The sequence below is a fragment of the Sus scrofa genome, chromosome 15, assembly GCF_000003025.6.
Source record: "Sus scrofa isolate TJ Tabasco breed Duroc chromosome 15, Sscrofa11.1, whole genome shotgun sequence".
Taxonomy (NCBI): Eukaryota; Metazoa; Chordata; class Mammalia; order Artiodactyla; family Suidae; genus Sus; species Sus scrofa.
Genome location: NC_010457.5, coordinates 591,377 through 618,302, shown reverse-complemented (window position 1 = coordinate 618,302; position 26,926 = coordinate 591,377). Strand labels below are relative to the sequence as shown.

General features: G+C 40.1%; 1 protein-coding gene across 1 annotated transcript in view; it reads right to left on the bottom strand.

Moving 5' to 3' along the window:
* NEB (nebulin) overlaps positions 1-26,926 on the bottom strand; it is a 219,945-nt gene that overhangs the window by 147,829 nt on the left and 45,190 nt on the right. Inside the window, 19 exon segments of the mRNA XM_021075466.1 lie at positions 2,305-2,511; positions 3,642-3,953; positions 4,626-4,733; positions 5,175-5,279; positions 5,755-5,961; positions 6,904-7,215; positions 8,046-8,153; positions 9,680-9,784; positions 12,034-12,240; positions 13,200-13,511; positions 15,531-15,638; positions 17,160-17,264; positions 20,088-20,294; positions 20,387-20,698; positions 22,164-22,271; positions 22,358-22,398; positions 22,401-22,461; positions 23,529-23,627; positions 25,579-25,686. Of these exon segments, the coding sequence (XP_020931125.1) occupies positions 2,305-2,511; positions 3,642-3,953; positions 4,626-4,733; positions 5,175-5,279; positions 5,755-5,961; positions 6,904-7,215; positions 8,046-8,153; positions 9,680-9,784; positions 12,034-12,240; positions 13,200-13,511; positions 15,531-15,638; positions 17,160-17,264; positions 20,088-20,294; positions 20,387-20,698; positions 22,164-22,271; positions 22,358-22,398; positions 22,401-22,461; positions 23,529-23,627; positions 25,579-25,686 (3,132 nt within the window).

Here is a 26,926-nt window from a genome sequence, read left to right as displayed (position 1 = left end):
AAGGAAAAGAAAAAAACCAGGGGAAGTCAGTATTTAAAAATTTTTAAAAAGTCATTTAGTACGTATATATTACTGTACAAAAATATTAATATTTTCTGTATTTTTTTAGCTAGCTCTTATTTTTCTTAAATTTAAAGAAAAAAAAAGGTGCTCTTTTAAACAAGACAATGAAGAGGATTAAGATGGAAAGTAAAACATCCTGTCTTCCTATTTTACAGCCTGGATATAGTGTCTCCATCCTAAAATTTTCTATGCATATTAAAGTTGACATATAGTCCTTTTTCAGTAAAAATAAGGTCAATGTATAATGTTCTACATCCTGCTTTTTTTTTCTTTTCTTTTTAGGGCTGCACCTGTGGCATGTGGAAGTTGGGGTTGAAGCCAGGGGTTCAGTTGGAGCTGCAGCTGCCAGCCTATGCCACAGCCACAGCAACGCCAGATCTGAGCCGCAACTGTGACTTATGCTACAGCTCACGGCAATGCTGGATCCTTAACTCATTGAGTGGGGCCAGGGATCTAACCTGTGTCCTGCCCCTCCCTCATAGATAGCAGTCGGATTCTTAACCTGATGAGCCACAACAGGAACTCCCACATCTTCCTTTTTAATATTATAGGTTAGACATCTCTTAGTCTTTTTAAAGTAATTTACTTCATTCATTTAAAGAACTGTGTAATATTCCACAAAGAAGTGTAACCTGATTGATTTAAGCAGCTCTCCACTGATAGACGTTTAATTGCTTTCGGTTTCTTCTACTATAAGCAACAATGCCATGATCTTTGTGGTGGGCCTGGAGATGCACCCCCCCAGACACACATTCACGGAAGGACTTATTGCCCCAACCATTGGCAGACAGCCTCCAAACTGTCACCTGCTTCAGGATTTTGCTGCCTCACTCAAGAACACACTCTTCCCTGGTAGCCATCCAGTGACTCATCAAAGTGGGGGTATAAAGGCTTGGCCATTCCACCCAACACAGGACACTTCTGGCAGGTCATACACACTCAAGAGCCCTCTATAGCACTGGCCTAGGCTTTGTAGGGTCAGCATCACAGTGGGACCCCTCCTGCCAGGCTTCCTTCCCACAGGTACTAACCCCTGAAAAATGCCCTGTACCCCCAATTCCATCTCAGCATCTCCTTTTGGAGACCCTAACCTGCAAAAAAAAGTTGGTAAGGAATTCCTGTTGTGGTGCATCAGATACAAATCCAGTTAGGAACCATGAGGTTGCAGGTTCGATCTCCAGCCTTGCAGGGGGTGTGAGCTGCGGTGTAGGTTGCAGGTGCAACTTGGATCATTTTCTGCAACTGTTTCATGCAGCTGCTGGCCCATACCACAGTTCAAGTTATTTTCCCCCTTTTTGGCTAATCAATGGCATTTCTGATTGTGACCCATACAATATAACCAATACTGCTACAATGATTTTATTATTTGAAACTTAAAAACAGATGTCCAAGAGTGATGTGCTTGTTGGCCTTGAAATCAATTTATATCTAAAATTGCAAAAATACAGTTGTGCTTTTCTAAAGACTGGAACCATTAATGATCTAAGGGACTGCTAGTAGAAAGCAATTGCTCTCAGGATTGCCCAGAGAAGGTTCTGGCTCAGAATGCTGCTATAGCCATGAAACCAAAGAGTTTTCTTTTATTTCATCAAAAGAGCAAGGAAGCAGGTGCAGGCAGCAACACTAGGCTGTTATCAGCCCTACAATCTACTGCCTCAGCATCATAAACTTCTAACTTAACTTTGCCTTAGACAAATGGGACTCATTTTCAAGTTTTGCATTAAAAGAAGATCCCATATTTATTTTGTTATGTTTGTTGGGCAGGGTGGTCCATTGAACACTGGGGGTGGGGGCACTTAGACTCATTTTATCTTTTTCCTTTTTTTTTTTGTAACTTACAAGACCCTTTAGAAGGTGGAAGAAACATTTATGATGATGCCTTATAAAACTATTAAAACCTGAAGATGAAATGTAAGATATGCCTGGCTTCCTTCCATCCTTTCTTTCTTGCTTTGTCTTTTTAGGGCCACACCCTCAGCATATGAAGGTTCCCAGGCTAGGGGTTGAGTTGGAGCTATACCTGCTGGCCTACGCCAGAGCCACAGCAATGTTATCCAAGCCTTGTCTGCAACCTACACCACAGCTCACAGCAATGCCAGATCCTTAACCCATTGAGCGAGGCCAGGGATTGAACCCAGGACCTCATGGATCCTAGCCAGGCTCGTTAACTGCTGAGCCACAACAGGAACTCCATGGCTTCTTTCTGATGCGTACAAAACACAACATTTTTGAAGGACTTACCTCATTCATAATTTTTGCATTATTCTTGGCCAAAACCATGTTCATTGAGTCCATTAAGGTGGAGTACTTCAAAGTGTCTGGGTGTTGGCGGTACTTCTTTTCACTTATAATCTCCATGGCTTTCTTATTTTTCTCAGCTTCCAGGGAGCCCAGAGGGAGCCATCCAATGCCCTTCATGAAGTCAGCATAGTCGGCTTTGTACTGATTCTGCAAAAGAAATTCGAGGGTGAGAAGAAACCAAACCTTCCAAGAACCATAAGCAAGTATTTAATATTCCCTAAGTTCTACTTCAATTTTCATACAATAGTATATTCAACTTCAACTACTTTTTTAACTTCAACTATTTTTACTCCTAATTTTTTTTTTTTTTTTTACATTTCCTTGCATGGGAAATTTAAAACAAGCATTAATACCTTTGTGGTTTGTTTCTCTCAATACCTTCATAAAGAAAAAGTGCTAAGAAACATCAAATAGATCAATCTACCATTTATCTATTATCTTGAGAAAGGTGACCATGAGCAACTAACATTCTTACAAAAATCCCCCAAGTCCCCATGGTTACCAGGTGACTTAGGGGGACCCCATTTCTCTCTTTTGCCACTGTTACAGCTTCTTCAAATATGCCAGAAACCTCACTGGTACTTTGCACAGATTTCACTTTTCCCCCTCAGCTCTGACACCCTCTACAATTATGGTTGCTTTCACACGGGCACTGATGTAGCTCCTCACAATTAACAAGCAATTAATAGCTCAGCTCTACATTTCCAAAGAGAAATATAGGCTTGGCATGGCCAGTCTTTGGTTCATAATTTAAGTTCACTTCCCCCAGCCACCAAATGGCCTCTATAGTTGAATTTTTGGTTTCCTACTCTCTAACCTTCCTTGCAATCATTCTAATAGCTGCTTCAAAGCAGCCATCACCTCCTCACTAGTTCATCTGTAAGACCGGCAATTACAAAGTTGGAAATGAAAGCTGGCTGGGAGCGAGGGGCAGTGGCTATCAAGCTATCTGACCTTCTGCTTTACCTCTTACTCCTTCATCAGGAACATTTTACCTTCCTGACTCTCTCTGCTAGATAGATTTCCTTCGACACAGTCTTTGCGAAACCAAATTTCATTTGCTATTGCTGAATCTAACATCCACTGATTCTCACAACAATTATAGTTAGGACTCCTCCCTTCTGTGTTAAAACATTAATTCAATCTAAGATAAAACATGAGATGCCTCATTGGGAAATTAAATATGAATTTCTTTCACAATTTTCAAAATGTTATTACTTATTCATGGTTTGCTTATTATTTGAAGAAAATGCTCTGCAAATGTGGCTGTCACGTACGTCGCTTTGAAGCTGCATCATATTTTTGGCCAATTCAAAGCTCATGGCATCAGGAAGCATGTTGTAGGTATGGATCACGTTCCTATAGTTGGCATTAGTGGCCACTTCCTGCGACTTCTTGGCCGCCACCACGCTGAGCATGTCCACCGGGGTATGGAAGGACGTCTTGGACTTCTCATACGCCTTCTTGTACTCACGGTCTGACTGCATTTTGGCCACTTGCATAAAGTGCACCAACTTGGGGTCGTCCTCTAGACTCCGGAAGCCAATGTGTTTCCCTTTGGCTTGTTCATAGGCTTGCTTGTACTTGTACTGGGGATAGAAAAGAAACATGGGGATGAAGACAGGGAAGGAAAAAGAACAAAACATAATTCACCAGGTGGCATTAGCTTTGTCATGGGTGTAGGGTTTTGAGCTACTCTAAACTTAAAAGAGAGGACTCGTTGAGGGGATGGGGACAGAGAGCAAAATCTTTTTACTTCAGATGTCTTGCCAGATATGAGTCCCCAGACGGCTGGGGTGGGGAGTGGTAGAAATGATCTCAGAGTGTATCAAAGTGATGTGTAAATAAGTTGCTTAGGGTGATTTAGAAAGCAGCTTTTGCCACTCAGCTGTGTAACCAGAAGAAAAGGCCACTGGCATGATTTCTCATGGTGCATCTTTAGTTGGTTCAGGAAAGAGCTTGGGAGTGGATCTTCTGGGGAAAATGTGTAGATTGTACCCCTACATTTGCTTAGAAATACCCATAAGCAATTTAAGCACTTTTAAAGCAACTTATTTTAATAAGACCCTGTTACTTTTTACATTAAATAATGAACAAATCATTAGAAGGTCCTGGACTGGCTGAAGGGAGGTGTCTTGCGTGTTACCCGAAGGTCTCCACAGTACTGAACAGAGCTGCCTGCAGCTCCTGCATACACACAAGCTTGGCTCATTTGTCCTTTTCTCCATTTGGACTAAACAAGGTCTAGTGGAAGCACTTACATCACTGGCAATGTCTCGGGAGGCTCTTGCAGCCTTTATTGAGATGGCATCAGGCCTCAGGTCATAGCCTTTCTTTTTCTCCTCTTCCCAGCCAGCTTTGTACAGTTTCTAAATAAAGTAGGAAAACACCAGCATCTTGTTATTCGGGTTAGAATGGGGATCCTGATTTTAAAGTAGCTGGCGTGTGAAAGACAGGTATTGCACAAATATTAGGTCCCTTCAGTCTCCCCCCCATTTTCGTTGCCGTTGCTGTTAATCTACTCACATCGCTCAGGGTCCCTTCAGTCTCCCCCCATTTTTGTTGCCATTGCTGTTAGTCTACTCACATCGCTCATGGTCCCTTCAGTCTTCCCCCCATTTTTGTTGCCGTTGCTGTTAATCTACACACATCGCTCATGGTCCCTTCAGTCTCCCCCCCCCATTTTTGCTGTTAATCTACTCACATCGCTCATGGTCCCTTCAGTCTCCCCCCCATTTTTGCTGTTAATCTACTCACATCGCTCAGGGTCCCTTCAGTCTCCCCCCCATTTTTGCTGTTAGTCTACTCACATCGCTCAGGGTGATCTGGTTTACTCTGGAGAGTAAGATGTCTGGGGTGTCAGGCATGACGTGAATGGTGGTCTTGTCCTTGTTCCACTTTTCAGTGTAGAGCCGCTGCAACAAGAAAGGCAGGCATGTGAGCGTAGAGCCAGGGAAAACTGTGATGGGCTATCATGAGGAAGAGACGCACATATCCATGGAGAAGAGGTTAAATCTGATATTGGAAAATGGATGAAAGAGCAAGACGATGGGCTGGTGAGACTAGACGCATGATTTGAAAACTCATCAAATATGGGAGCCCTCTTCCGCTGAAGCAACAAATGCCATCTCACCCCACCCAACCAACACTACAGGAAGTTGTGTGGTTCTATCACACACACAGCAGGGTGCTGACAGAGAGCCTGGGATCAGAACAAGTCAGAGCTCTCTCTACACAATGAAAGTTATAAACTGCCCCTCCCAGGACCACCAGCACCACGAGCATCAGAAAGATGAAAACGCTGATCGATGTCATGGTGGCACCACTAGGTTCAGTGGACTGTGTGCACTGTGAGGATTCTCAGACTGAGGCCAGCAGGTAAGTTCCTACCTTGTCCATAATCAGTTTGTTACTTTTGTTAAGTGCTTGTTCCATTGTGTCCATGGCGTACGTGAACTTCAGCTTCTCAGGGTGCTGGCGATATTTCTTCTCACTAAGAATCTCCCCTGCCTTCTTTGCCTTCTCCACCTCCAGCGACTCCATTGGAATCCAGCCAATCCCTTTCATCCAGTTGGTGAAGTCAGATTTGTACAGGTTCTTTACAACAAAAAAGGAAATTTTCATTTCACAAAGAGTTAGGGCTCAACCACACAGTATATGGAGTTTTGTGGTTCTGTCACACACCCAGCATGGTGTTGGCAAACAGCCTGGGGTCAGACTGGTTTTTTGGCCAGATGATTTGCTCAGTTTCAAAAAGAAAAAAAAAAAAAAAAAAAAAAAAAGCATGGGGCATGGGGGCGGGGATACAATCTACTTTTTATTCCTTACCATCTTTTGGAAAAAATTAATTATAAGGGAGTTCCCATTGTGGCACAGCGGAATCCAATCCAACTGGTAACCGTGAGGTTGCAGGTTTGATCCCTGGCCTTGCTCAGTGGGTTAAGGATCGGCATTACCACAGGCTGTGGTATAGGCTGCAGACACAGCTCAGATCCTGTGTTGTTGTGACTGTGATGTAGGCGGCAGCTATAGTTCCAATTCAGTCCCTAGCCTGCGAAACACCATATGCCGTAGGTTCGGCCCCCCCTAAAAAAAATTAATTATAAAATGATTGTATTCATGGTGGTTTTGAACAGAAAATCCTGACCTAATAATTACTTCAAAAATGCAATTTTCTTGGGGTAAAAGTTAACATAATTTTGCACTGGAAAGGCTATTATATATCACCATTTGGACCTTTTGTCTTTCTCCCAGAACATATCATATATTGAGTCTAACATCCAAAGTTCAAATATATATATATATGTTTATTTATTTATTTAAGATATACATATATATATATACACATACATATATATATATAGAATTTCAAATAAGTGAAATCCTAAAACTCCAAATTTTGGAAAAGATCCCTAGTTAGAGAAGGTCCAACCAGGTTTCAGAAGGAGTAAGTGGAATTGCTGATTTCTGGTTCTTCCCTCCCACCAGCTAGAAATGGAGAACTACTTCTACAGCAACAGTCTGCTGACTACCACATACATCACTCTGAATCTGCATGGCGTTCCTGGAGTGCTCCACGTTCAAGGCATCAGGCAGCAGGGTGTAGTGGTGGAAGGGCTGCTTGTAGTTGGTGTTGGTGGCAACTTCCTGAGATTTCTTGGCCGCCGTCACACTCAACATATCCAAGGGTGTGTGATACCTGGTCTTGCTGGCTTCATAGCCCTTTTTGTACTCACGATCTGACTGTATTTTGGCGACATTCATGTAGTGAACCAGTTTAGGATCATCCTGAAGACTGCGAAATCCGACTTGCTTGCCTTTGGCTTTCTCATAGGCCTCCTTGTATTTGAACTATATAAGAAAGAAGGGCAGACAGAAGTTTGATTGGGTAGATTGTAGGAAATACTAAAGTGTTAAATGGAATTTATATCCCAAACTAAATAATACCCAAATTCAGTCTGAATCTAAGTAACATCTAAGTTTTTTAGTATTTTTAAATAAACATCTAGCAAAATATTTCCAATGAATAGTCTTGAGATCTGCTCTGGGGATAATTAAGAATGGAATAAACTGTAGTTTATAGCTAGATTATTCACAAGTAGATTCTTTAAATATGCCCAAAATTTCCTAAAAAGTTGATTAAGGATTTGGTATACATATATATATTTTGTTTGTTTGTTTTTGTCTTTTTCAGGGCAGCACCTGTGGCATATAGAGGTTCCCAGGCTAGGGGTCTAATTGGAGCTGTAGCCACCGTCCTACGCCAGAGCCACAGCAACTTGGGATCTGAGCAGCGTCTACACCACAGCTCACGGCAATGCCAGATCCCCAACCCACTGAGCAAGGCCAGGAATCGAACCCGCAACCTCATGGTTCCTAGTCGGATTCATTAACCACTGAGCCACGACAGGAACTCTGGTGTATATATTTTTTATTATCTAGTGAGAATTCCAAGTACTTCATAGTTTATAAAAAGAATTCTCTTCTTTGTATCAACTGCATTGACTTTTAAAATATTTTAAAGTGAAGCCATTTAAAAAAATCATTGGTGCATAAGATATTAGGAAATATTTTCATGTTACAATTTTTAGTTGCTTCCTAATATAGCTCATATAACCTCATATACCATATAAAGATTTTAAAAATATAAAGAGAGTTTACTGCTTTCAAATGAGACTTACATCACTGGCAATATTCCTTGAACTTTTTGCAGCAACAATTGGAATGGCATCTGGTGTCAAATCATAGCCCTTAGCAAGAGTTTTCTTCCAATCTGCTTTATAATGAGCCTTGAAAAAAGGAAAAGTTATTTTACTATTTGACAAAATTAAAAGAGGAATGGAAAAGGATGCCAAAAATTTTCTTATAAAACATGTCAAAATACATCCCTTTCTATTAAAAGAATCTAGAGTTAGGGCTCTTAGTGCATCTTTTAGGAATCTACTAGATTCTTTTTCTTAAAAAACTCTCAGTAGTAAACTGTATGCAAGGTAAGTTCTTAACTGCTATAGATATATGTATGTTTGCATAAAAAAGTAATGGAAAGGTATTGCGTTGAATTTGGGACAGCAGAAGATTTTAATTTTTCATAATTTTATATATTTTCCAATTTTTCTATAAGTATATTATGCTTTTATTTTCTTATATTTTTTATAGTGAAGCATTTTAAATTTACAGAAAGATGTGGATACTAAAATTAAAAATTCAGATGTAGTATAACCCAACCTTTAATTAATCTTAATGCTTAAATATCATTTATAAAAGCAGGAAAAAATTTTAATAATCCAAAAGCATAGAAATGAGTACTAAAAATGTTTATTTGGAGATAAAAGAGAACCTAAAATGTTAGGAAGAAGGACTAAGTCATCTTTTAAGAAGTGAACAATTTTATCCAGTTCTGATTATGTCTTTAACTTAGAATTTACCAACTTGCTTTATTTACCAATTCTTACAATAAAAATTCATAAGAGTAAGTTTAAACATCGCCACCAACTATGTATCTAGATGATTTGAGAGACATGCTAGTCACATGTAAAGAAGAGTTTCCAAAGAAAATTACAGCGAACTTTTTTTTTAGAAGTTTAACATATAACTGACACAAAAGTTAAAGAAATAGCAATACTTATCCCTACTACAGACTATGTACTCCTGCATTTTCTACTCTTGTCTGTCCCATTTTGTTTCACTTTTTAAAAAATGAAACACAACCTACTAGATTGATTTTATAACCCACTAACAGGTCACAGCCCACAGTTGAGAAAAGTTTGCAGTAAGCAAAATGTATGGTAGCCTCTAGTCTCATATTCTATAAGGATCCAATATGGAGATTGTTGTTTCTTAAATTAGTCCTCATACATGGAGGGCAAGGCGAGAGTGAAGAAAGAAGCTGATCACTCCAGCTTGGTAGATGGCAGGTTTACTGAACAAGGGAACTTACACAGGTGACTTATCACAAGACGAGTAGATCTCTGCATCAGTCCACCAAAATCTTACTAGTTTATTTGGGCCTTAAATGGGTTCAGCTGGAGTGGTCTCAAAACCACATTACTCTCTCAAGGCTGTGTCCTTGAAAATGGCTCCCACTTGGGGAACAGTGGGCAGAACATACATTCCAAGAACTGGGGGTAGGGGTGAGGAGCCTCTGCTTGCACAGGTCCAGCTCAAGGGTCACTCAGTAGTCACGTCCTCCAACAGAGACTCAAAGGGTCCACACTCAGCTTGCTCCCCCTAAAATTCCCAGGGCTAGAGTTACACAGAACTAGAAGGGCGAAGCCCATGTAAGCAATCCTTCACTGGCACCAAGCCAAATACTCACATCACTCATGTTGATGGCATTGACCTTGGCTTGAATAAACTGTGGCACGTCAGGGTCCATAGTGTACTTGTGCTTCAGTTTCTCTCCTTCCACCTTATAGTTCAACTAAAAACAAAGGAGGGAGCATGCAAATCATATTAGCTGACACAACCTAAGTTTCATCATGTACCTACTCCTTTAAAAAGGAAGGCTATTTGAGTTCCTGCTGTGGCACAGTGGGTTAGGAATCCAACTACAGGAGTTCCCATTGTGGCTCAGCAGAAACGAATCTGACTAGTATACATGAGGACACAGGTTCGATCCTTGCTCAGTGGGATAAGATCCAGTGTTCCTGTATACTGTGGTGTTGGTCACAGATGTAGCTCGGATCTGGCATTGCTGTGGCTGTGGCCTAGGCCGGCAGCTACAGCTCCTATTTGACCCCTAGCCTGGGAACCTCCATATGCTGCAGGTGTGGTCCTAAAAAACAAACAAACAAGCAAAAAGAACCCAACTGCAGAGTCTGGGGTCATTGCTGAGGCATGGGTTCAATCCCTGGGCCAGCAGATTAAAGGATCTGGCATTGCTGCAGGTGTAGCATAGGTCACAGCTGCAGCTCGAATCCAATCCCTAGCCCAGGAATTTCCATATGCTGTGGGTATAAGCGTAAATTTTTTAAAAAAGGCTATCATTTGTGTTTTTCCATTTACAAGGCAAATAGCTACACTACCACACAGAGGGAGTGTTGTCAGACCCATTCATTCCCTTATTCTACCAGTATTTTGTTGGACAGCACTGTGGGTCAATAGGCAGCATAGTAGGTTCTGTGTTTAAAGTGGTTTAAAAAAAAATGCACCCCCATCCTCTGGAGCTTATAGTCCAATAGAGGGGACAGAAAAGAAGCATGTGAACTGTAAGACTGAGCTAGAATTTGTGATGTGTTGTAAATAAAGTAACTTTAGCAAGAAACAAGGCAGGTTACCAAAGCCTCTCTAAAATGGTAAGAGGAGGGATCCAGGCAGGGGAAGAGCATTTGGGGTCCTGGGTCTGGAAAGGGTGTGGCCATCTTGAGAGACTGAAGGGCACAGTCTGGAATGTGCAGAGAAGGTCCTAGGAGGTTTAGATAGGACAGGGAGCAGGACCACAGAGCTGAGGGCCTTTTCAACCATGTTAACAAGTTCAGATTTTGAGTCCAAGAAGTGACTAAGGGGGTTTAAGTGTAAGAGGGACATGACTTGATTTACATGTTAAGACCATCTTTTTGGTTGTTCCATGTGGCCCCAGGTACAGAGTCCAGACAACAGATTATTGCAATTGTCCTCAAGAAAGATTTGGAAGCCAGAATTAGGGTTTGTGGCAACTGAAAGACAGAGAAGTGCTCCAACAGGACCGCTGAGAGGTGGGGGAGGCTAACTCAGCAGAGGTGTTGGATGTGAAGGTTCACACAGAGAGGTGTCAAGGGTGACTGCCAGGTTTCCAGCTTGAGTAACAAGGTAGATGTTGATGGTGCTTATTGGAACAAGAAGACTTAGTACAGTGAGTGTAGGGTTTTCCTAGCTAACTAGAAAAATGCAGTAAGAAGTGACACCTCGGTCAGTACAAAAGAATCCACACCATTTAGTACCATCAATATAGAAGTAATCTTGAAACATCTTTAGTACTGTGAGACTGGCCTGAGAAGTAAAATCCACAGATAATTCTTAAATCTGAGCCAGACTGCATGCCCTATCTTTGAATATCTGGGGCTGAAAACACAAGAAATCTTCTCATCATTGTTTTTTATTTACTGCTCTCTTCCTGGTAGAGGTCTCTTAAGAGAACTCTGAAGTTATCAAATGACCTGAAGCACTGAGCATTGTAATTAGCTTCTGACTAAGAAAAAAGGGTCCAGATAGACCTGGGCTATGAAGGGAGCCTCCCATGACTCTGAAAATGAATTGCTTCACTCCTCCCCAGAGGCCTCTTTCGGAACATCGGAACATTGCAAAGGGATTAGGACATTATGCTTTTTCCTCATTTGGCTAGGTAGAACTCTTGCAACTCAGAGAAATAAATATCTGTTTGCAGCTCAGACAAGGTCATGGATGATCACTGTAATAGTTTTATTTCATATGTATAATGTGGGGGGTCTGCTAATGAATAACACATACTCTCTACATTTGCAAAATAAAGCAAACTTAGAACATCTTCCCACTCCTCTCCCCTCCCTGTTCTAAGTTCCAAGTTGCTTCAAAAGTACAATCTTTTGAACATACATCTGAAAGCAGCTGATCTGCTACAAAAATGTGCCCTCATGAACTGAATTAAGAAGGACGGTGGAGTAGCTGGTCACGAGGTTATTCATGGACAAAATTGTTTAGAGGAAAACCACTTACATCACTTAGCTGCTTTGTGTTGTGCTGAGCCAAAACCATGCCCATGGAGTCAGGCACACTTGTGAACTTGATAGTGTCAGGGTGCTGGCGGTACTTTCTCTCATTTAATGCATCACCTGCTTTCTTGACCTTTTCAACCTCCAGAGAACCGAGAGGGATCCATCCAATGCCCTTGAAGAAGTGGTTGTACTCATCTTTATATACATTCTGTAAAAGAGTAATCTCAGATGAGGAGATATCCTACAGCACACTCCAGGGATGTTTCTGCAATCTCTATCCAGGGGGAACGAAGAGCAACCTTTCAGCATACTTGTGTCTATACTGGAGCTTTTGGCTAAGTCTGTCACAGAGCTCCTTACTCAGAATTTGGTCATAAGAAAAAGCAGTTCTGTTGTTAGTGTGCATTATTCATTGTAGGAGAGAATCTAGGCCACATTTTTCCATGGGGGCTGCTAAAAAGAATGTGTCTCTTTTGACAATAAATTGGGCTTTCCTTTTGATTTCACTGAAATCTCCATAACTATTGAATTTCACCCACACTATCCACTTAGGCTCCTTCATCTCAGTTGGAGACATTTTCATCCAGCAAAACTAAATGAACACCATTTCATCCCTTTACCAAGGACAATTCTTACAGAAGTCTGGCTCCTGCAGCAAGCAGTAAGTGCTCTGAATATTAAACACTCTCCCCGCTCTCCATGAGTCATGCTGCAATCACAAAGCCTCCCTGGTTCATTTTAGATGACTCGTTACATAGATTTACATGCATGAGAATGTGACCTTGAGTTAAAAAAAGAAAAAAAAAATCTTTCTTGAATTCAGAAAGAATAGAGAATGCTCCTATTTTGCATTATACCACTGTTGCCGAAAGCCCACCAGGAGCAACCATGTCCTCTTATTGAAAACCAAGGGTGCTTAAGTACTTAGTGGATTATGCCTTTGTATTTGATCCATCAGTTAATAAAGACAACATCAATGATTATGATAGGAGCACAGAAAGCTAGTAAAACATGCCTTGTCTAACACAACTTCGTTAGTCTCTCAGTGATGATTTTAAAGTGCATTTTTAAAATATCTTATTGTATTGCAAAGTCCACTAAAATAGGAAGAAATGATCACTCCTTCAGTCCCAACATCCTTGGGTTTGTTATGTTATACATACTCACATCACTCTGAATTTGATTCACATTCCTGGTATGCTCAAGACTCAGGGCATCAGGTAGGTATGTGTAATGATGTATTGGCTGCTTGTAGTTGACGTTGGTTGCAACATCCTGGGCCATCTTTGCGGCTGTAATGCTAACCATGTCCCCAGGGGTATGGTAGCTGGTTTTGGTGTTTTCATAGTTCTTCTTGTATTCACGATCAGACTGTAACTTTGCCACATTCATGTAGTGGACCAGCTTGGGATCATCCTGGAGGCTTCTAAAACCCACATGCTTTCCCTTTGCCTTCTCATAAGCTTCTTTGTATTTATACTGTGGAGGTAGAATTTGGTTAGCAAAGTCCAAGGCATTGAGAATATTAGGTCCAGCGATTATATTCATGTACAGAATATAATTTCAGAATATTGACTTTCTGAAAGATTGTACATGAAAAGTAATACACGTGCCCCACTCCCAACTCCAGAAAGTTCAGAGCGAAAAAATTTATTTCCAATACTGCTGGGTTACAAATGGGTATCAGGACAAACTCAGGACTAGTTTCTTTTCTTTGTTATGAATGCTATAGATGATAGATGTAGAACTTTATATAAAACCAAGTGAGTTTTTACACCTAATATAAACATGACACATTCCAAAATATAAAACCAATATCGCTTAGTTTTCCAGGGATGTGAATTTTCCTAATCCATTATGTTACTTTACATCTTAGAATACTAGAAATACTTCCATTTTCTATTCTGATTGCCCAGTGATATGCACACAACAGGTACAAAAGAAACTCTCAAGAATTCTACATGCAAGATGTTAACACTTGGATCTCTTTGGGGTTGGAGATGGAAAATACTACTGTTTATTGTCTCAGATTGACCTAATATGGTTACAACAAAAACTCCCTTCTTTTTAAGTAGCATCAACTTGGATGCTGTGTAGGCAGGTAGCCAGGCTTTCCCCCAAGCCCATTTCTCAGTAGCTACTCTCCAAGCTCACTGCTGAAGAAGTTGCAGGTGAATTAAGGAGCTATATAATAAGGACAGGAACCACAGAGAGTTTTCCATCATTAAAAGCCAAACTGCAAAGGCTCTGCTGTCCAAGGTCACTGTTGAAATTGGCAATGGGGTGTAGATTGAGCTCTGCAGTAGCTAATAGATCAAAACCTCAAGTTTTAAGTAAGAGAATTTAAGTCCACCCAAACCTGAAGACACTCTGCTCCTGCCATTTAAGCACTGATTTACAAAGAAGAGTTTAATGGGTGAAAGGATTATCAAGTAATTTCTAGGCATGTGAGAAAAAGTTCCATTTCCTAGAAAGAAAATAACAGTGTCATATTTTATTTATTTATTTATTTTTTCTTCTTTTTTTTAGGGCTACACCGAAAGCATATGGAGGTTCTCAGGCTAGGGGTCCAATTGGAGCTGTAGCTGCTGGCCTACACCACAGCCACAGCAACATGGGATCCAAGCCACGTCTACGACCTACACCACAGCTCACGGCAATGCTGGATCCTTAACCCACTGAGCGAGGCCAGGGATCGAACCTGCAACCTCATGGTTCCTAGTCAGATTAATTTCTGCTGCGCCATGATGGGAACTCCAGTGTCATATTTTAGACTCTTACTTTCTCCTTATCTAGAAATGCATTTCATAATGATGGGAACACCTTCGAGGAACACATTTTCAGTATCTTCGCTACATGGCAGGCTGTCAAATTTTTACACCCCTGTTTTCCACCCGGTCTGTACACGTGGTTTCTTTCTTCTCTTTTCTCAAACCAAGATTGTGGCCCCTAGAATAGTATGTGACAGTGAAATCTATAGGGTACAGGTGCTTTGGAAAAGTTTTGATGGGAAGAAGTAAGTATTAGTGTATAGTTTTTCTCTTACAGATGAAATGTTCATCAGTTTACATAAATCAAAATCACATTCTAGAAAATTGGGCTTTTACCCATTTGGTTTACAAAATCTGTTCATTTTATATAACATCTTTTCAATCTTCTTAATACAATTATAATGCAGGCAGTCATCTGACTAACATGTTGGGGTCAGTCAGGGTATTCTCCCTGAAATAATCGTGGGCTGTCGGGGAAGATAATTTGGGCTATAAATCAGGGGAGAAAGCCACTGTCAGAGTTATGACAGCTCTACCAAGTGGGGTCAACTGAAAAGAATCACAAAATGTTGAAAAAGTGACAGGTTTTCAAAATGACATTTTGTGGAGAATTTCAAAGTCATCAGTTCAATGTATTGTTTTCAACGTGGTGTCATTTTAACAAGCACCCATCTGATTACTTTTTAAAGCAGCAATCACTCAGATTTCACCTAAAATTTTTACTCACATCACTGGCGATGTTTCTTGATGCTTTGGCAGCAGTGATGGGTATGGCATCACCCAGCACGTTGTTGCCCTTGGCGATTAAATCATGCCAGTCCCGTTTATAACAGACCTGGGATGGAAAAGGAAGCAGGAGGTCAGCATGCTGTGGTCATCAGCCAAAGCGATTCCTCAACAGCTGGGATTGTTTTGTTCTTTCCCAGATATAAGCTTGAAAAGTCTCCTAGAGTACACACTGTTTTGAGAAGTCATGTTAACTGTAAATCAACCATACTTCAATTTAAAAAGTCACATTAGCAAAATGGCACAGTTGATGAAGCATAAAATTATTAGACCCTGTACTAATTATTCACCCAAGCCTAGTTTGGGCACATACTGAAGATGGGTATTGAGAAAGTGGAGGGGATCCAGAGAAGAGTCAAAAAGTTTCCAGAACCATGGTAAGCGAGGCCCAACTGAAGAAAACGAAGCTGTTCAATCTTATGAAAGGAAGGTCCAGGGACAACCTGGAGGTCAGGTTAGACCCTCCATGCTTGTTGGTTTGTTGTGGTTGTTATTGTGAGGCTTAAGTATTTTAATCCACATAAAACCCTTAGAGCACAGTGTCTGCCACAGTAAACACATTGTAAATATGAGCTATTTCCTCACAACTTTAATCATCTAATGCTATTTCTAGCTTGACTGGTAATATTACTGCATTTGCCTGTATGTACTTGTAGGGGACACCACTGTTTGCCCACTAAGTCTCTATCACCCTTTCTTATTGCTTTTTGTAATCCACCTCTGTGGAGACAAATGCTTAGACAAAGTAAACTTGTCAGTTCAGTGGCAAGTCTGGAAGAAATCTAAGCCAGTCATGGTAGTTCCATTCTCCGTGGTTTAAAGACAGGCATGTGATGGGCCAACAGGGGAGATATGCTGGAGAACTAAATTCCTTTCTTCCTCCCTCGTCACCTCCCTCTTCTCCCTCTTCCTCATTTTTATTTTCTTTTCCTTCCTCCCCTTCTCTTTTTCTGTCTTTTTTAAAATTAAAATATAGTTGATTTACAATATTGTGCCAATTTCTGCTATACAGCAAAGGGAGCCAATCATATATATATATATATACACACACACATGCATGTATATATGTGTGTGTGTGTATATGTACATATATATTCCCTTTATTATATTATCTTCTGTCATGCTCTATCCCAAGAGATTATATATAGTTCTTTGAGCTGTTCCTAGGACCCTCATTGCTCATCCATTCTAAATGTGATAGTTTGCATCTACTAACCCCAAACTCCCAGTTCATCCCACTCCCTAAGTTTGCTGTTTCTTTAAAAAAAAAAAAAAAAAAGGAATTTCATTTATTCTTATTTTTCTGGAGGATAAAAACTTCCTCCATGTGTAAAACTAGGAAAACTAGAGGAACAGCTGTTGAGCTCTACACAAAAAGGAATGCTACACCCTTTAGAGTTGTCCTGCACTTGAAGAGCCTGACATAGAAGGAACAGAACATCCTTATAGGACATGTCCTGATGGGGGCTGTGTGGAAACTGACCTAAATTGTCAAGGCCCATCATACTCTAAAATTCTATTATTTTATCTTCAGGTCCGAATTTCACACCCCATTAAAAGCCCTACTTACATCACTTATATTGTAAGCATTGCACTTGGCCTGGAGAAATTGAGGAAGATCAGGACCCATTGTATATTTATGTTTCACATCTTCTCCTTTAGCTTTGTATAAGATCTGCAACAGAGTCACAAAAATAAAATGCATTACAGATGGTAGAAAAAAGAAAATACGTTAATCACAACAATTAAAGGAGTTATTCCTAGCACAATCTCCCACTGTTTCTATTATTTAAAATTATCAAAGGCATCTTCTATTTTAAGAAACTCAAGAATCTCATCATCTTAAGGAAGACCCAACAATGCTGTATTAAAATAGAAAAAAAAACCCTTAAGAGAAATCTTTGCTTGCCAGAAATGAATAAAAAAATGAATTCAACTGTGAAACTCTAACATAAATAACATAATTCACCAAAGCCAGAAAAGTTCATTTTCTGTTTGTAGGGTTAATAATTCTTAAAGTCTTGGGGCTTTTTGTTTATTTGTTTGTTTATTTTTAGAGAGAAAATGGTAGTTAGAATGAGCCTTTCAATTCTGCTAAAAGCTTTCCAATTACAAATGTATCAATAAAAGCACACAATAATTTCCTCATAATATAAAGGTGCTTCTGTGAAAATCCAGCATATCCAAAAGGATTACCACTTCATATTTACCCATTTTGTCATTTTAAAGATGTGAAAGGCATTAAAGTGCATAATGTAGAAATCATATTATATCCTCTTCTTGCTAAGGAAATTGCTTAATTTTTTTCTTTTTATTTTTTTAGGGCTGCACCTGCGGCATATGGAAGTTCCAGGGCTAGGGGTCAAACTGGAGCTACAGCTGCCGGCCTACACCACTGCCACAGCAACACCAGATCCAAGCCACATCTTTGACCTACACCACAGCTCCCGGCAATGCCAGATCCTTAACCCGCTGAGTAAGGCCAGGGATCAAACCCGCAACCTCAAAGATATTAGATTCATTACCACTGAGCCACGATGGAACTCCCAAAATTGCTTATTTTCTGACACTAAAACAGAATTGGAATTCCAAGTAGATTTTTAATCTCACGGTTGTCATGTATCACACATACCTCCATTTCCTAGGTATGTCTTCATGGAATGTCATATGTAAACTGATGGGTATGTATCACAAGTGAAATCTGAAATGACTGATATCTAAATGAATCCCCAGTTACCAGATAATTGCCTCTAGGAATCCAAGTGTTATCTTCACTGCCTCACTGCCTTTAGAAACCATATCTAAGCATTCACAGAATTTCCTTAGTGTTACCTTCTACACATCTCCTTTTCCACTGCCATTGCCTGAGTTAGGTCCGAATAAGGCTTAACTTATGTGTGGAATTTCCCTAACAGCTCTCTAATTTGTCTTCTTGCCTCCAAATCTCTCCCCACATCAACATATTCTCCGCACTTTTTGCCAGTTATCTTTTAAAACACAGACCTGATAATGCAATTCTGTGGATTAAAAATCGTCAGTACTTCCCATTACCTACACCTTAGCATCCAGACTATAAATGGGCATGCAAGACCCTCGACGGGCAGGTTACAACACTTTACCTTCACTGTCCTTCCATTCATGACTTCTTGACTGTCATATGTTTTTCCTTTTGCCAGGAATGAAGCCTTCCCTTATTTGCTGGGGAAGCCCTGGCAGGCAGTCATTTACTCCCCTTGTACTTAACACAGGGGTCTCCTGTAGCATTCACTTCTCCATATGGCGATGCTGTTTCTATTCATGCCTTTGTCTCATGCCCATGTCCTTTACCTTTGTTTCATCCTGTATCCCACTCATTCTCGTATGTTTCATCTTTATACCATCAGCACATAATACAGTCCCTGGCACATGGAAGGTGTTCAAAAGCAGTCGTTCAATGAATTAATGAATGACTGCTTTTGATGTCCCTTGAACTCTTCCACCAAATTTTCCTTCAGCTCTGTCTTTAGCCAGAACACACACACTACTCATGGGCAAAGAGGCAAACAATATACTAATCTCCATCAAGACATAAGTAAAGTCTCTATAATAACTGTATGAGGAATTCTGAGGAGCAAAATCATCTAGCCATGTGGATTATTTCTTTGTATTATATTTTATATCTGAAAAGCAAATATGAGCAACTGAATATAGAATTGAATGTGATGAGTTTGCCACAATAATGTGTCTGGGATTTAAGCTTAAGCTTTTTTGTTTACGTGTGCATTGTGTGCATAGTACTAGGGTAGAACTTTATTGTACGTGTCAAATAATTTCTCCAATAAAACAGTATTTCAAGCAGTTAAAAACAAAGACATTTTTGGAGCTCTCGCTATGGCACAACAGGATCGGCAGCATCTTGGGAGCACTAGGACGAGGGTTCAATCCCTTCCCTGACAGAGTGGTGTTGCCACAACTGCAGCTTAGTTCTCAGCTGCAGCTCGGATCTGATCCTTGGCCCAGGAGCTGCATATGCCATGGTGTGGCAAAAATAAATAAATAAATAAAGACATTATTAATAGGAAGGTAAAAAGCAAGATAGAAGAAAAAGAAAATGTTAGAGACCAAACTAAAAATAATTGCAATTATTATTTTTAAATGAAATAAATTTTTTTTTTTGGCTTTTTAGGGCCACACCCACAGTATATGGAGGTTCTCAGGCTAGGGATCAAATAAGAGATGTAGCTGCCAGCCTACACTACAGCCACAGCAACACCAGATCCAAGCCACATCTACAACCTACACCCCAGCTCACAGCAATGCCAGATCCCTGACCCACTGAGCGAGGCCAGGGATTGAACCCACATCCTCATGGAGACTAATCAGATTCATTTCTGCAGCACCACAACAGGAACTCCAAATAATTTTAAAAGGAAAAATATTGGCTCAGAGAATAAAAATAGTGACTTGAGTTTTGAAAGCCACCCCCATCCTTTTGCACCCTCTGTTTTGTTGTACTCACATCACTGACTTGCCGTGTGTTCTGTTTTGCCTGGACCATAACTGGGGAGTCCACGATGCTGGTAAATTTGAGGGTATCTGGATGTTGCCTGTACTTCTTTTCATTCAGGGCATCACCTGCCTTTTTAACTTTTTCTACCTCCAGACTGCCAAGAGGTATCCAGCCGATGCCTTTCATCCAGGTGTTATAGTCTTCCTTATAGGCGTTCTGCAGCCAAAGGGGGAAGAGAAGAATGAGTGCCCAGGCAGTGGCTTCTCGCACACAGGTTCTCACGCACCTGAGAGGTAAATGTCACTTACATCGCTCTGTATGTGCATCATGTTTTTAGACAACTCCAGGTCCATGGCATCAGGCAGGTAGGTATAATGATGGAGCGAATGCCTATAGTTGACATTGCTGGCAACATCCTGAGCTTTCTTAGCTGCCACAACATTGAACATATCATGGGGTGTGTTGTATTTTGTCTTTGTCTTTTCATAGTCTTTCTTATACTCGCGGTCTGATTGGATCTTGGCCACATTCATATAATGAACCAGTTTAGGGTCATCTTGGAGACTTTGGAAGCCAACCATTTTCCCTTTGGCTTTTTCATAATCTTTTTTGTATTGAACCTATTGGAAACAAAGGTGGGCATGTTTTTTAATGTAGTTGTGAAGATTTTATTTAACAATGAGACCACAATTTGAAGCAACTGAACTTCCCACAAATTATTTTGCTTGTGTACATGAGAGATTCGCTTGTGTATATTTGAAATGTAGCCTGATAAAACTGAAATGTTGTTTAGAGCCCATTTGGTTGTCTGTGGTTGCTTCTGCCACCCAAGATGTTGGGGTCATGATGTTACTATAATTCATGTCAGTGACAAAGTAAAATAAGTTCCTTACCACTTAGTGATAGAGACCAACGAAAAGATAAGTATTTCACAATCTTTACCAATTGTCCTGTGCTTCTAAAGCCGAGTAGCTGGCTATTTTATTAGCCGTAGTAGTGGTGATACAGTGGCATATGACATACCATTAGTCTTTGTATGAGTCTTTGTATGTTCAAAAGGAGAACCAGAAGCAGTAGCGTGTAACACTACCTGGCTCTGAATAATAAAGTGGGAAACTGAGCTTCCTTGGAGGATCTGAGAAGAAGTCCAGGAACCTGAGAAGCAGAGGTGTAGGGAAGGTTTGTGTGTGTGTCGGGGTAGGGTGGCTGGAGGAGAGCACCCACAGACAAAGGGGATCAGTGAGACAGGGCTTCTGGGACACAGACATTCAGCATTCAACATATTTACATTCTTGCAATGTCAACCTCATTTCAAACCAACAGTAAAGGTGTGCTGGGGATTTGGAGGGAAATCAGAAGGAAGGGGCTGTACTCCATCTCTGGACCATGTAGAGCAGAAAGAGAAGTAAATCCAGGTGGGGGAGAGCCAAGGTGAGTCAGAGCAAACCAACATGTGCAAACCAGGAGCCAGAGGTGGTCAGAAAAACAGAAAACTTAGAGACCTGCAGCAATCATGGGAAGGGCCTCCAATTCCTGTAGGACAGCTTGGGGAGGAGTGGGGGGATTGAGTCTCTTTTATTTAAATCTCAAAGAGCAAAGTGACTTCAATTCACCTCTGAGTTGAAGTAAAACAGGAAAAGAAACAAAATCTTAACTTTAATGGAACCTAATGTAATTATTGGGGCTCTGACACCAAGCCCATTTATCAGTCGAGGAAGCAATGAAGTAAAAAGAGAGGTAAGGGGAAAAGGGAATTCATGGAATTAAGCAAGTTTTGAGATAAAAGTTTACTGTCAGAAGGTCATTATGACTTAAATAGCAAAAACTTTTTTTTTGTAGAGGAATAGGGTGAATTTGTGCAGAAATATAGATGAGAATTGTAAATTAGGGGGCTTGATTAGAACAGATCAATAAAGGTTATACAAATCCTTATCCCCAAGAGAATTTCAGATCTGTTTAGGCAACTTTCCTTTCAAAATAATTTCAGCCTGGCTTGCTTCCCGTCAAGGACAGCAGAGGTGGTGACTTGTATAACAAGCCCACCCGCCCACAGGTCACACACAGGCGACCACCAGCTTGACTTACGTCACTTGCCGCCTGCCTGGCAGCTTTGGCAGCTTTGATGGGAATTGCATCGGTTCTCAGGTCATATCCCTTCTTGCTCAGATCTTTCAAGTCTGCTTTGTACATACTCTGAAAGAAAAATGTTATTCGAAGTTAACTGAGCCTGCACATAGAAAAGGCTAACCCTCAGTGAGCAGCCGAGCCCCCGCACACACCTCACTGATATTGTAGGCATTCACTTTCGCCTGAATGAATTGGGCAGGTCCGCCGGCAGGCTGTACTTGTGGATAATTTCCTCTCCTTTGGCTTTGTAGGCAATCTGGAAGAGAAAAAAAGTGTATAAACAAACAAACAAATAAGTAGGGAAAAGTGTTTAACTGCACGGCACAGGAGAACAATTTCAGAGCAGATGACAACACACAGAGGGTTTTGCTTTTTTTTTTTTTTTAATGAAAGACACTCTCTGTGCCATCTCCATAGCCAACTGAACATATCTGTAGGCAGTTAATATTTGTTTTTTTGTCTTTTGTCTTTTTTAGGGCCATATACATGCAGCATATGGAGGTTCCCAGGCTAGAGGTCTACTCAGAGCTACAGCTACAGGCCTATGCCACAGCCACAACAACTTGGGATCTGAGCCAGGTCTGTGACCTACACCACAACTCACAGCAATGCTGGATCCTTAACCCACTGGCAAGGCCAGGGATTGAACCCATGTCCTCATGGATCCTAGTTGTTTTCACTAACCACTGAGCCACGACGGGAACTCCGAATTTAAGGTTTTTTATGAAGTTGCTCAAGGTCTGATCTTAGCACTGGTTCGGCCTTGGCAAAGTCCCTTGGTATGAATTAATAACCTCTGGACTTAGGTAGTGGGCCCTACCTAAGAGCCCAGGGAGGTGACATGGACAGTGGTGTCCTACAGACACTTTCCTGAGCATAGGAAACATTAATAGTGTAGAACCCACCAACTACTATATTATACTTTGTGTGCAAAGAAAGAGACTTAGGGTAGTTTTTGCTAAACACCATTTCTGCCTTAGCTCTGACTTAAAATAGAACCCCTCCATATGATGTAGTACCTATATTCACTTTCCTGATCTTTCCTAGAAACAGGTTTGTGTTTCTGATCACCATGAGAAGCCCCTCTTACCTTTTCCTTGGAAAGAAATATCCAATCACTGAAAGGACAGTCAAAACAATATACAGAATCCTCTAAAGATATGAATGAGGGGTGCTTTTTTAATGAAAAGCTTGGAAATTATACAGTTGCTCATATAATTGAGTCTCTTTAGATTGCATAATACGTACAGGTTATCATTACATCTGGAATACAAATGTATTTGTGTTAACATTTATTAAAACACAGAGAGAATTCACACTTACATCACTCCTCTGGGCCTGGTTAATTTTTGATTGTACTATAATTGGAGCATCTTCAATTGAAGTAAACTTGAGAGTTTCTGGATGTTGGCGATATTTTTTCTGTTTCATGAATTAAAAAGAAAAAATATTACTTTCACTGAAGGCTAATATATCAAAATCCTATACATTTATTTGGAGGGACAGGAACTTTTCCTGATTTTAAATGTAAAGATACTAGATTCTTTGTTGGCTTTGGGGAAAAAAATGAATACAATACAAAAGCCAGCATTTAAAAAACTGTTTTAATTTTGAATTGTTTTGGTCTGTACAGACAATATAACTTATAGGAATTGGACTTTAATCTCTTAATTTCTTTCTTTTTAGGGCTACAGGTGCGGCATATAGAAGTTCCCAGGAGGCTAGGGGTCAAATTAGAGCTACAGCTACCAGCCTACACTACAGCCACAGCAACACAGGATCTGAGCATCTGCGACCTACACCACAGCTCACGGCAACACCAGATCCTTGACCCACTGAGCCAGACCAGGGATCGAACCTTCATCCTCATGGATACTAGTCAGATTATTTTCTGCTGCACCACAATGAGAACTCCCTTAATTTCTTACTTATGATGTGAAAGAGGGCACTGTCAGCTCAGCAGAATCTTGAAATATCAGAAAGTTTTCTGAGGGTTAACAGAAAAGCATGCAAGACATTTGGAGTATATTTGCATGATACTAACAAGCTCCCAGGGATGTCATTTTCCCTGCCATTCCATCAGCAACTGAAGTTCTCTCATTGAGGGAGGAGAAATTGAGCATCTAGGGCAATAGCTATGGATTATTAATAAGAAAGGGAAGACCTGTGCTTTGCAAGCCTTAATGGGGTTAGTACATAAGTTATCACTAAAGTGCTGAGGAGACACAAGAGAGGAGACATTGGAAAGATGTCTCAATTTGGAGCTGGCAATGTCTAGCTACCCTTATTCCTATATTTTTCTCTTGGTTCTCTTCCTTTGTGCCTATTATACATCTCACTTTTGTGTTTATAGTTACAGCCTTCTTTCAACTTCAGACTTCTGAAAACCACAACCCAGAAGAACTTTTTCTCAAGGAACTCTAGTAGATAAAGTGGTTTTCACCACAAACAAACAAAGGCACAAAACAACAGGAACAGGAAAAACATAGGTATGGAAGACAGCCCTCCTTAGCACCCCTGACCCTTTTTTATGTTGTCAAACTTCCTGGATGATGGATTCACCTGACAGCAGTAGGAAGGTTCAGCTGTTGTCAGAGAAGGGACTGCTTTAAGAGTCCCAAGATCACCATGTTTTTTTCCTAGACTGAATAATAACTTATATACTACTTCAAAGTCATCAAGAATATAGCATAGGGTATAATAATACTTCAAAGAAAATTTCTATACTAGTCATTACATGCATAATTCCCAATCACCAAGTTTTTGAAAAAATCCACAGGCCCATCCACTATACATCAAAATGTACAGCCATGCAAAAGAATAGTACTCACTAGTAAAAGGAACATATTACAGACACATGTACAGATGGGGATGAACCTCAAAAACATTACGCTTAGTGAAAGAATCCTGATAGAAAAGAAATTTCTAGGAAAGACAAAATTAAGCAGGCATAAAGTAGATCAGTGGTTGCCTGGGGTTGAAAATGGGAGTGGGAATCTTTGTGGAAATTTTCAGGGTACTAGCAGCATCTTAAAATTCAATTCTGGGGATGGCTATACACCTACAGGAATTTTTAAGTTTTTTTTTTAACTTGTACACTTCAAATATGTGAATTTTATGGTATGCAAATTATACCTTGATAAAGTTGTTAAAAATATTTCTATCATGAAATAGATACTGTAAAGGACTTTGGTGATATCAAGAGGTATGCTCATCTACCCAGATAATTCATGCACATGATAAGTTTTCTTTTTGCTCAGCAACAAAACTGGAGAATAAAGCAGTAAAAGAGGCACTTCCCATGGTTTGGGGGCTTTAACACAATGCATTTACAAATCTGTTTGTGTGACACACAGAAATATGATGGCTTTACCTCATTCAGAATGTCTGAAGCTCGCTTTGCCTTTTCCATTTCCAAGGACCCAAAAGGTATCCAGCCACAACCTTTCATCCAGCTGTTGTAGTCAGCTTTGTATTCAACCTAAAACACCAAGAGAAAGATTACATTTTTTTACTCAGCATCATTCTTATTTATAAAACCATTAACATTTTACTCAACAGAATATATTTACAATTTCTGACCAGTTTCTTTGCTCCAGACATTAACGTTATTTTAAACATTTCCTTGATGAGAGATTTTTAGCAGTCCTTAGGTTTTGGGTGCTCTTTCTAGTTGGCATATGTTTTACTTCATCTTATTTCCAAAGTATGTGGAACTATAATTACAATCTGGAAAATGCTAAATTCAAAGCTATATTTCAAAGAACAAATGAAATTGTTACATCAGATCATCAAATGTTAAGATGTCTGCTCGCTAAAACTCTAAGTATTCTGTTTCTATGGTCAAATTAGGATGGAAGGCCACACAGAAGGTAGATAATTTTACTCATTTTCTGATTAGGTAAGACTTGATAGGAGTTATTTGTACTAACTATTTACACACATTGCCCTTCATGTAAAACAGTCAGCTTAGCAGTGTTTCTACACTGGCTAACAACACACTTTAAAAATAGTTGTATTCATTAATATACTATAGAGAGCAATTATCATTTGGAATTGGTCCTATCTGGGGGACAGTTACTTGATGCTATTAAAATAATGAGCTACTCTTGTTGCCTGGCTATACATGTAACCTAAAACATATACTTTAGACACAAAATTTAAATCATTTTTCTTTAGTGTGGGCCTTTTAACTGGAATGAAAGATCAAGAAACCACTGCTTCCTAGCTTTGAGAATCATACAATCTCTTTGGGAGAAAGAAACATAGCAAAATGAAACAAATAATAATGCATAAAATAGAACTGTTAGTGATAAGAATGCAAAACTGTATAGCTACTTTGGAAAATAGTACAGTGGTTTCTCTAAAAATAAAAAATAGAGCTGCCATATCATCCAGCAAATTTACTTCTGGGTATATTCTCATAAGAACAGATGAACAGGTACCAAGTGTGGTATATACCTACAACTGAATATTATTCAGCCTCAAAAAGGAGGGAAATTGACACATACAACAATGTGGATGAATCTTGAGGACACTGTGCAAAGTGAAATTAAACCAGTCACAAAAAGGCAAACACTGTATGATTCCATTTAAATGAGGTCTTTAGAATAGTCCAACTCAGAGACAGAAAGCAAAGGAGTGGTTGACAGGGGCTGAGGGGAAGAGGAGATGGGGAGTTGTTTAATGTACACAGAGTTTCAGTTTTGCAAGATGAAAAA